Here is a 12,159-nt window from a genome sequence, read left to right as displayed (position 1 = left end):
CACCAGTTAACTCTTACGATAAATTAAGCTATAAAGTAATACATACTATTTTATAAGGAAACATATGATTCATGACATATCATCTCCAAACTTCTTCAGAGTTTAATCTCCAAACTTCTGGTTCATATTATTATTATTATTATTATTATTATTATTATTATTATTATTATTATTATTATTATTATTATTATTAATTTATTTTATTCAAAGGTTATTTCATGCATGAACACATTTCTTGATTAACTACACAAAATTTCGTTTTTAATAATATCAAATAATTATTATGAACAGTTGTTTTCTACGGAAGTCGCATTCGACTGCGTTTTCTGAGCGCAGCCACGAAGCCCGTGGGTGCACTTGCACCACTCAAATACATAGCACAATGGCCGCATGGTGTTGCGCATGCTGAACGCGGACACCTTCAAGGTAGCTATCGGAAATGATGATTGTATAATTTTTTTTTCAGATTGCTTATGCATACTTTTTTTTTTTTTTTTTTTGCGTAAACGTGGCAACTATTATGAAGTCAATGCCAGTAAACATGGACTTCGTGGTAGTTTTGCTAAACGGATAAACTAGTTAGGGGGGAAGTCCTGACATTGTGATCACATCACAGTGTACGACATGCAGTGAAATGTTTATGATATTGGTAAACATACACGTGTGCATGTGACACGGATTTGTGTTTATTGCTAATAGTTTTGTACTTAATGGCTAAACCTGATACGGTTATTCTATTTTTTTCATTATTCTATGTATTATGTCTATCTAAGCTTGTAGTGAATTGCCTACACAGGATACATCATGACTCGTCATGATCATAAATTTTGTCCTCCTAAAATTTGATCACAACCTAAAAATGTAATGTAGTATTTGCCTAGTATACACTGCTGGCCTGGCCTTCTGTTAGTGCTGAAGAAAGATCTGAACAGTCAAGTCATGTTTATTTCTATAGAGATTTTCACAACAGTTAAGGTAAATGATGTGTATTTATCCCTGATGATCAGCCATGGTGACTGTAGCAAGGAAAAACTACCTTAGATGTCATGAAGAAACCTTGAGAGGAACCAGACTCAAAAGGGAAACCCATCCTCATTTGGGTAACATCGAGTGTGATTATAAATCTTTAAACAATACAGAACCTACAGAAAGGTTGAGTAAAAACATCATTCCCTCCAAAAGTATTGGGTCGATAAACTTATTACTATCGCTTTTAATGCACTGAATAGATTTGGGTTTAAGATCAGAAGATGAATATGAAAAGATGGATTAAAATGTCATGCATTTCCTCATATTTAGACCTAGACATGTAAAACAACCAAAGGGTGACCTTTGGTGATTGAGTACCCTTTTCTAACAAAGGTATAGGAACAGATTTAAAGTATATAACACGTAATAATTGGTCTTTGCTTGCAATATTTGCATAAAGCCAGTGACTCACTAAAATCACCTAACCGTTGCCGCCTTCTTTTGTGATGCTGTTCCAGATGTGTGCTCAAGCTCCTATCGGTTGTTTGTTTTAGATGAGTTTCTCCATAATCTCCTCTTTCGGAGATGAAATGCTGCTCAGTGTTAAGTACAGTGGTGTAAAAAATTTATTTGTTTTGCATGGTTGTCACACTTTAATGTTTTCAGATCATCAAACTAATTTAAATATTAGTCAAAGATAACACAAGCGAACACAACATGCAGATTTTGAATGAAGGTTTTTATTATCGAGGGAAAACAAAACTACATGGCCCTGTGTGAAAAAGTTGTTAAGATTATGGTTTATCACACCTGAGTTCAGTTTCTCTCGCCACACCCAGGCCTGATTACTGCCACACCAGTTCACAATCAAGAAATCTCTAGAATAGGACCTGCCTGACAAAGTGAAGTAGACCAAAAGATCCTCAAAAGCTGGACATCATGCCGAGATCCAAAGAAATTCAGAAACAAATTAAAGAAAGTAATTGAGATCTATCAGTCTGCAAAAGGTTATAAAGCCATTTCTAAAGCTTTGGGACTCCAGCGAACCTCAGTGAGCGCCATTATTTACAAATGGCAAAACCATGGAGCAGTGGAGAACCGTTCCAGGAGTGGCCAGCCGACCAAAATTACCCCCAAAGCACAGCGACCACTTATTCACTTTTTAATACTGTTGTATAGTAACAAATTGCATTTACTTAATTACTGTCCACCACTGTTAACAAATCCTTTCTCCTGCCACACTTTGGCATTTCCAATACTCTGGTAAAAGTTAATTCAGGTTTTAGAGATTGTGTTTCTCCTTGTCAAATTGTCCAACAATTTTGTGGCGTTGCCTCAAGGTTTTTGCTCTCTATTTCTTTGAACTGTCATATTGTATAATGTCTGCAATAAATTAATTGTATACAGGTGCATCTTAATAAATTAGAATATCATTAAAAAGTTGATTTTATTTGAGTAATTCGATACAGAAAGTGAAACTCGTCTTTTAATTTTGATGATTTTGTCTCACAGTGAACAAAAACCCACCAATTCACTATCTCAAGAATACTTCATAAGACCAATCAAAAAAACATTTTTAGTGAATTGTTGGTTTTCTGGAAAGGATGTTCATTTACTGTATATGTACTCAATACTTGGTAGAGGCTCCTTTTGCTTTAAAACACTGCCTCAATTCGGCGTGGCATGGAGGTGATCAGTCTGTGGCACTGCTGAGGTGGTGTGAAAGCCCATTTTCCTCTTGACAATACCTCATAGATTCTCTATGGGGTTCAGGTCTGGTAAGTTTGCTGGTCAAACACACCAACACAATGCTCATTTAACCATCTTTTGGTGCTTTTGGCAGTGTGGGGAGGTGCCAAATCCTGCTGGAAAATAAAATCAGCAGCTCCATAAAGCTGGTCAGCAGAGAGAAGCATGAAGTCCTCTAAAACTTCATGCTCGATGGATGTGCTGACTTTGGACTTAAAACTATGTGGACCAACACCAGCAGATGACACGACTCCCCAAACCACCACTGACTGTGCAAACTTTACACTGGACCTCAAGCAACTTGGATTCTGTGCCTCTCCAGTCTTCTTCCAGACTCTGGGACCTTGATTTCCAAATGAAACGCAAAATTATTTCCTTTCACCTGAAAAGACCACTTTGGACCACTGAGTAACAGTCCAGTCCTTTTGTCCTTTGACCAGGTAAGACACCTCTGACGTCTCTGGATCAGGAGTGGCTTGACACAAGGAATGAGTCAGTTGTAGCCCATGAATACGTCTGTGCCTGGAGGCTCTTGAAGCACTGACTCCAGCTGCAGTCCACTCTTTGTGAATCTCCCCAAATTCCTGAATGGGCTTCGTTTCACCTTTTTCTACCACAATTTCTTTCCTTCCATTCAACTTTCCATTAATGTGCTTGGATACAGCACTCTGTGAACAGCAGCTTCTTTAGCGATGACCTTTTGTGTCTTACCCTCCATGTGCAGGGTGTCAATGATCGTCTTCTGGACAACTGTCAAGTCAGCAGTCTTCCCCCATGATTGTGCAGCCTGAACCAGACTGAGACACCATTTAAAGGTTCAGGAAAGCTTCGCAGGTGTTTGGATTTAATGAGCTGATTAGAGTGTGACACCACAAGTCTCCAATATATAACTTTTTCACAATATTATATGTTCTGAGATACTAAATTTGTGGTTTTTATTAGCTGTAAGCCATATTCAAATTAAAAGAAATAAAATATACTTGAAATATCAGTCTGTGTATGATGAATCTATGAGTTTAAATTTTTGTATTGAATTACTAAAATAAATCAGCTTTTTAATGATATTTTAATTTATTAAGATGCACCTGTATTATTACGACTTAATTAAATTAATTCTTGTTTTTACTCCTTCATGCTCAACCAGTGCAATTATATAATTGCACATTTGCACGTGTTGATTTGGGTAAGAAAAATGGTATGGATTTAAATAGGTTTTTATCTCTAGCAGTGTGGGGATCAGGCGTTATGGAGGAGAAACCTGCATCTTATGAGCGAGTTGTTTACAAGAACATATCAGAGTACCACTACATGAAAATCAACCTGTAAGTGAAAAGCTTTTCTTAACAATAACGGTCGGTGAAACGGACATGTTCCATGTTTGCAGCAAAGTTACATGATTTTCATTTAAATAAAGAAAACAAATTAATCAAAAGAGGTGCGAGACACTGCTACATGTGTTTCATTAAGTGAACTATTCCGCACAAGATATGTTTTTATGGCAGTGAGAGCTCCGAAAACAAGAAAGCACAAAATAAAGAAACCTTATTTGAGCAACAGTATGAACGCAATTTAAATAGGCCAATACTTTAATCTTCAGTGAAAATACCCAGTTTGTTAGACGATATTATTACATAAAAACAATACAAGCATTATGTGTGACCTAAAATGAAAAAGTTCCATGGTACGGCTGTATAACTAGTCATTATATGCCTATGTAGGGAACAATATAAAGCAAATACAAGCCAGTTGGGATTTATACATCTTATATAGTTTCTGTACTGTAAAGCCTGATCTCATGTCTTGGTTTTTTTATTCCTGCACAGGGTTTGTGAAAAACAGAGCAAAACTCTGAGTCCAGAACAGTTTAAGCAGCTGATAGTCTCTGGAGTCAAAGATCTGTACGGAGAGGTGAGAACTCTCCAATTTCACCTTTAAAATACTCTTTATATATTGTAGTTATTGGTTTCACGTGTTGTTGTGTTTTTTTTTTTGTTTTGTTTTGTTTTAATCACTGTTGAATTGATGAATGAGTGTTTATCATGCTGATTTTGTTTTATGTGGTAGGTTGGAGCTGCTTTACCATTCGATTTGCTGACGTTTGATAAAAGCACATTATCAGCCATTCTGCGTGTATATAACAGGTACAATACAACTTTTTGTGTAAACTTTAAAACTTAATTCGATAAGCTTGAAAACAATATTATGTATATTTAATCTGTATTTTTTTTTTTATTTGCCTGGCTGATTATTTATAGTCTATTTTAGCATTCAAGTACAATTTTAATAAAATAAGTGCCCTAATAATATAATGTACAACTTATAGTTTAGTCAACTATATTGTGCTACACAATGCATTACAACTCATCCAATCTGCTACCAAAGGAATGCTAGGGGAAGTGTTCATTAGAAGAGTATTTAGCGTTTTAAGCTAAGGTTATGGTATATTAAGTAACACGCCTGATATATACGTTTTTTTTGGGGGGGGTTTTTGGTCTGCCAGGGGTCTGGTGAAATTGTGGAGCGCACTGACACTGATTGGAGCATATGAAAATGAACCGTGTGCTTTCAGAGTCTCACAGGTAAGTTTGTTGGACATATTGGACATAACTGAGATATTGGATAATTTCTAATTATATAAGTGCTCTCTCGCTCTCTCTCTCTCTCTCTCTCTCTCTCTCTCTCTCTCTCTCTCTCACTCTCTCACTCTCTCTCTCTCTCTCTCTCTCTCTCTCTATATATATATATATATATATATATATATATATATATATATATATATATATATATATATATATATATATATATATAAAATGTATTTTTTTATTTTTTTTATCAGCTGCTGTTGTAGTTTAAAGTATATAAATGTATGTAAAAGGAGTATATAAGTATGGTTCTTGTGTAAACATTCATAGTACTATATTTTACTTTGTAATTGGGTTTTTATAATAGTAATATCATTTATATTAAATCAGCGATTCAACCTTTTTTCAATTTATATTATAATATTATTAAAGCCTGCATTCAAGTGAATAACGCTCATCAGGACATGCACTGTAAATATTAAAAAGAATTTAACTTGCACAAATACGTACACATGATCTAACTAGTTACTGTGCATTTGCACTTTTCTTTTTACTTTTTATAAAAAAAATTACAATAAAAACAATATAATTATGCAATAAGCGAATCATTTGTTTCAGTCATCATGCTAAGGCTGCAGCTATTGATTATTTTAGTAATCAAATATTTTACCATTTAGTCCGTTGATTAATCGAGTAATCGGAGTACTTTTTCTTCATAAAAGAGCAATGCTAAATATACAAGAGGAAATACGACAGTAATTTTTTTTTGGTTTTGTTTTGTTTTTTTAGAAAAATTGACATTTTTATTGCTGAAATTGCAACCTGGGAAAACTAAACCCATTTAGTGCATTTAATTCCCATATTACATAAATAATACAGATATATAAATAAATCAATCATGAAATCAATCACTTTCAGACAGGTAAATGCACTGAGTGATGGTTTCCTTGTTTAAGTTTGAAATGATCCCAAATTTTGTAAACTTTCTCGTGTCCTTTGGCCTGAATCTTCTCCTCGGCCGTTGCTGTTTTCTCTTCGTTCCTCCATTTTCGATTCTGCAGCATCTTCTGTGTTTACCTGTCCAGGGGTCTCCTTTATAAATCCGGCATACGCATGTTTTCATTCTCGTTTTGTGCACAACGGTTGTGATTTAAATATATATATATATATATATATATATATATATATATATATATATATATATATATATATATAAATATATAAGATTTGCCAGGAGAAAGTGCGCACCTGTAAGAAACTCTAAGCAATGTTTCCAAAAGCTATAGTTCTGGGAGCAAAAGAGCATCCTACCCAGTTTTAATGTGCTGTTAACAGAGGGGCCTGAGTGTAGGTCTCATCATAGTCGGCGCTGAGTGTAGTCATCAGATATATCACTATTTACCATTTAATGGAGCATTCATGTAACAGCAGATGGCAGTAAAGAGCGTTTCTGAAAAAGGGATGATTCAGCACAAAATATTATATACATGGTGACCCATGAAACACATTTGTATAATGGGTCATTTTTCAGTCACATGGTTGTGACACTGTGGTGATATTTGACAGTATATACCTTTTGTGAGCGTGATTCCTTCTGTTTTTGCTCCCATGCAAAAATACACTCGCACATACTTTGCCTGCTAGTGAATGAATTTACTTTACTGCTAAGTGAAGTAAGACCCGGTTTCCAAGTGACTCGTGACAGGAACATACAATAGAACAGTAGATGGCTTCTTGAAAGCATTACATCCCTATTAATCAGGTTTTTTGTTTCTATAATATCCTTTAAAATGCATATGTTGTCTTTCTGTAGGAGATCAAATTCACAAAGAATTTCTATTAACCTCTTTTTTAAAACATCAACCAGTGTCGTGAATTACAACTCCAAAACTATGTTCTTGCATCCAAAAATATTTAGTAGTTTTGAAGATATAATATATATTATGCTATAATATCAAACAGATTTTTAGAAGGTTTTAATGCTTGGGATTTTAGTTAAAAACCAACTGTAATATGGAAATACGTTCATGTTTATACTCCATGATGGTAGATTTTTTTTCTACCATCATGGTAGAAAGGTGGAGAAGGTGGTTATACATTAATTTAAATCATGTGATCAGACTTGTCACAGCTCAAGAGGGAAGGTAGAGAGTAACTTGGCATTGCTGGTGTTTATGTATGAGCATATCTACTTTTCTTGTTTTGGTAAAATAATTCATCAAGTAAAATAAATCTCAATCAGTTTTGTGCAGGGTCTCGAGTGTCCGTTTTTAACATGCCCATGTGTTAAGATTTTGATAAAAATTTAGTTTTAGAGGTCAGGGCAGTTATCCATTACTAGGACAAGCACAGAGTTCATTCTTCTTTTGTTTCATCTGAGAATAACGGCAGAAGAAATCATGCTGCCATTTACGATTTAACTAACAACAAGGGATCTTGTAATAAAAAAAGTTTCACCGCTTTTTTTTTTTCCCCTTTGTTTTTCTAGGTCTCGCCATACTTGTTAGCTTTATCTGGAAACAGTCGTGAGATGGAGCTGTACTAGTTCGCATGTAAAAATGGCCTTCGTTCTCAGAAGAACCCTATCTGGAAAAAGTGTGCGCCATGTTCTGAGCGCAGCTGTATTTGGAATGTCGAAGCCCCTAATCCCACAATCAAGCTCTTTCAGAATGCTCCATGTTGGAGACCGAGCCTCGCTGACGAGAGTTTTCAGCACAAGAGACGTCGCACTTTTTGCTGAGCTGACGGGAGACACGAACCCGCTCCACCTTGACCCTGAGTTTACCAAAAAGACCTCTTTTGAAGCTCCCATTGTTCATGGTGTGCTGATTAATGGCCTTATCTCAGCAGTTTTGGGAACTAAAATGCCCGGCAGAGGCAGCGTGTTTCTCTATCAGGAAATTCGCTTTCCGGCACCTTTGTTTATTGGGGAGGAGGTGGTGGCCGAGGCAGAGGTCAAGAAGATCAAAATGTCATTTGCTTTTATTTCCGTTTCCTGTTCTGTCCGAGACAAAGTGGTAATGGAGGGGGAGGTGATGGTGATGATACCAGAGGACATGCAGGGGGCTTAGCTATTGCGCAACTTATTATGGAATATCTTTCATTTATTTGTAGAACATTTCTCTTGTTCTCAAAAAGACTTGTTTTGTAACAAACTGCATAAAATTCTCTTATAAAGGAAGAATTCTGCCTGAAATAAAAATGTAAATGATTTGTCCAGAATTTACAGGTGTTTTTTTTTTTTTTTTTTTTTTTTTTTTTTACAGTGTTGTTCAACAGCCTAGACTTTTTAGGTGCCTGGAGTTTGTTTTCGATTTGTATTGCAGTTTTAAAGCTAATGTAGCTAACAAGCAGGGGAAATGTATAGCAAACCGTTGCTATGCACAACATTTATTGCATATTTTAGCATTTGCATAGAAACAACTGGCACAGTCAGTCATAATCTAAAATATTTTTTTAATTGATTTGTAAATTGAAAAAAACTTATCGTTGTTGATGGTGGCCTTTTTTTATAGAAAGATGTTTATCAACATTTATGGCTAGAGCCTTCTGTTTCTATGTGGCATTATGTGTAACAGTGTTTGGTGCCACAGAAAAGTCAAGATAGAGTAGCTTGAGCTTTTCCATTTTCTTTTTTTTTTTTTTTTTTTTTAAATGTAAAGTTGCAATAATGTTTGTTGACTGACCCCCCCCCAAAAAAATAGTGTCTGGTGTGAGAATGTTCATAGCTGCTGTAAGATAACTGTAAGCAAGTACCTGTATTTAATGTCTCCATGAATTCTGGTGATTTTAACCATTTTTAGTTAGTTATGTTTAATACTCATTAAGTACTAAAGATATTTATAATCTGCAAACCATTGAAATAATGTGAAAGGGCTTGTGTTTCTATAAAAGCAAACCCCACTTGTGTTATCACCTAGATCACCTTCAACACTCACAAAGCAGCTTTAGAGACATATATAAATATATACATTTATCTTGATCACTAATGAGGCTACCAAGCATTTAATAAACAAATAAATGTCCAAGCATTTGTTCAATTACTTAAAGCAATTAGCTAAACTGCTATACTTGTACTATTGAGTGACTTCTACTGTAGAATCATTCCACATCGCAGATTTATGTGTAATGGTTGGCATGCCGTATGGTGGCTTATGTATACTTTCACAAATACAATAACACTTTGTGTGAGGCAATATGGCATTATACATATATTTCTAACATCCACATTTCTCTAAAGCTAACTGAGGGTTTAAAGCTTTGCACAGTACATATAGTTAAAAGACAAATTCTGGTTGATGATCTTGCTAATTAGATATTCATGAAATGTATTGAAGTTAAGCCTGATTTTTTTTCCCCCATGAATCAGTATTTGCAGGTGAATAAGTCCAGTTGTATGGCTCGAAAAGAGAAGTTAAAACTAGTATCTGACAGTGCCTACTAATTTATCATAAACGTGAAAAACAGCAAAAAAGTGTATCTGGGTTGTATTTTATTGTGTGTTAAAGGGGATAAGCACCGTGTGTAACATTGTGAAAATAACACACTGATCATGACCATCATCCAGCGGAGATCCAGAGACTACACAGCCTCGTAAGTTCCCAAAGAGAGATGCTAGCGGCATACCAACCCCAGCCTATACACACGTCCTACAAGTTCTGCAGGCTAATGGGGCCTAATGTAGGGAGATGCTACGATGGTCCGAGAGGTGCATAAAGCACTGCCTGGAACAGTACTCGCCCTGCCCCTGCCAAGTAGTTACCCCTACCCACTTTTATTAGTGCCCTTTGCACTTGAACCACACAGATAGGCCCATTACTTTATTAAACCCGACATCCAAAGGGCATACAATCTAATATGGATTAAGAAAGGAGATGAGTGGAAAACAGCCTTTCACACACACTTTAAATACCGGGTAATGCTGTATAGCCTCACTAATGCTCCAGCGTTGTTTCAGGCTTTAATGAATGAAATATTTCGGTATGTCTTGAAATCCTGCATCACAGTATACATCGACGACATCCTAGTTCACTACAGCCTTCATGTCCAACATGTACACCTAGTGCTAAGCCACCTGCTACAACGTGTGCATCAGCCTGAAATACGTTGAAACATGCATCACGTGTGCCCAAGTATGCACCCTACGCCAATTACCAAGGCCTCCGAGAACCACTCCCAACACCACAACGGCCTTGGTCACACATCGCCATTAACTTTGTGACGGACCTCCCCAATTCTCAAGGTTACACTTCCGTGTTGGTCGCTGTTGACCACTTCTACAAGGCCTGCAAATTCTTACTATAGCAGGGGTTACCAATGTAACTGCCAGAGGACATTGCGGAACCCAATCTACTTCACGGGTTTGGAAAGCGTTTTGTGATATGTTGGGGATTCAAGAGGAAACCAAGAACTGGTACGCTTTCTTAGGAACTACTGCAATAGGGGACACCACCGCTGGAGTGAGTACTTGGTGTGGGCAGGATATGCTCAGAACTCCCTGACCCACTCCTCTACTAACCTCACCCCATTCCAATGTGTCCAAAGTGAGCTTATATAGTACGGTCCATCTTACAGCCATGTAGACGGGGGAGTCGACTCCAATACCCAGCGGACTAGGAGGGGTACAGACTGGAGGAGCAGTGTTGGGTAAACTGGGAGGATATTCTGGACCCTTCACTAACAAAGGACTTCCACAGTAACCATCCTGACTAAGCTCCTCCCCACATCCGGCCGTCTAGAGGTAGGGGGGAGGATGGATTCTGTAACATCTTCTGCTGCAGATCCCCTCAGCTCCACCAGAGGGAACCTTTACCCGAATTCTGAACAACTTCAGGTACTACAAGGAACCAGGAACTCTTTCGGTTCTGTGTTTTGTCCATTTGTTTGCTTCACTGACTAATTATATTGCGTATCGAACTCCTGCCTGTTTATTGACATATCCTGGATTAGGTTCTTGGACTGTCTAATAAACCGCACATGGGTTCTATTCCACCTGGTCCAGGGAATATGTTACATATTTATTCTTGCAATTAAAAATGTCAAAATAAAAACTAGGACCATGCTGTTTATGCTCTCTCGAACCAGGACCTAAATTGCTGTTGGAAATTAAAAGTGTTTACATTTCTGAAAAGTAAAACACGTGATGCTTGGATTACAGCAATGAAGGCTGGAAACTGATTAACAACTCGAAGATCTCTACTGTTATTTAAAACCAACAACACATGATGAATTCGAATTTAATATGAATTAGATTAAAAAAGGCAAGTAATCCAGCATTGTATTGAACCTTATTGTTTATTTGTGACCACACAAAGGACTTGGATAGAGCTTTCAAACCCTCTCTCTCTCGCTCTCTCTCTCTCTCTCTCTCTCTCACACACACAACATGGCTACACTTCTTCGTCTTCTTCTTCTTCTTCTTTCGGCTGCTTCCATTAGGGGTTGCCAAAGCGGATCATCCATCTCCATACCCCCCTGTCCTCTACATCTGCCTCTTTCAAACCAACTACTTGCATGTCTTCCCTCACCACATACATTAAACTCCTCCTTGGCCTTCCTCTTTTCCTTCTTCCTGAAGGCTCCATCCTCAGCATTCTATTACCGATATACCCTCCGATATTCCCTCCTCGCACATGTTCAAACCATCCCAATCTCGCCTCCCTCACTTTGTCTCCAAAGACATGTCTAAACGTATGAAATGATGTATGCAATAATTTATGATGAAACACAACAATATTTTGTAGCGCGTGAGGTGTTATATGTTAGCTTCACTGTTCTGTGCGTTTGTGGCTTCAGGGTTTTCTGCCAATCGGTTTATCACTACTGGAGATCAGACAAGGAGCACAGGCGATCAGAACAA

General features: G+C 37.0%; 2 protein-coding genes across 2 annotated transcripts; both read left to right on the top strand.

The window, feature by feature from the left end:
- Positions 1-56: 56 nt before the first annotated feature.
- rpp14 (ribonuclease P/MRP 14 subunit) lies at positions 57-8,989 on the top strand. Its single transcript, XM_083534588.1, has 8 exons — positions 57-120; positions 292-426; positions 3,944-4,040; positions 4,542-4,626; positions 4,783-4,859; positions 5,219-5,297; positions 7,789-8,529; positions 8,567-8,989. Exons 1-7 carry the CDS (start codon positions 72-74, stop codon positions 7,843-7,845), a joined length of 579 nt encoding a protein of 192 aa, XP_083390714.1. The 5' UTR covers positions 57-71; the 3' UTR covers positions 7,846-8,529; positions 8,567-8,989.
- LOC310722277 (hydroxyacyl-thioester dehydratase type 2, mitochondrial-like) lies at positions 7,859-8,371 on the top strand (the record flags this gene model as incomplete). Its single annotated transcript, XM_083534627.1, has 1 exon — positions 7,859-8,371. The coding sequence occupies one exon, from the start codon at positions 7,859-7,861 to the stop codon at positions 8,369-8,371; it is 513 nt and encodes a 170-aa protein (XP_083390753.1).
- Positions 8,990-12,159: the final 3,170 nt, after the last annotated feature.

Source organism: Silurus aristotelis (genome assembly GCF_946808225.1).
Source record: "Silurus aristotelis genome assembly, chromosome: 28".
NCBI classification, from domain to species: domain Eukaryota; kingdom Metazoa; phylum Chordata; class Actinopteri; order Siluriformes; family Siluridae; genus Silurus; species Silurus aristotelis.
The sequence above is the reverse complement of the archived record's forward strand: the minus strand, read 5'-3'. Positions and strand labels throughout refer to the sequence as shown.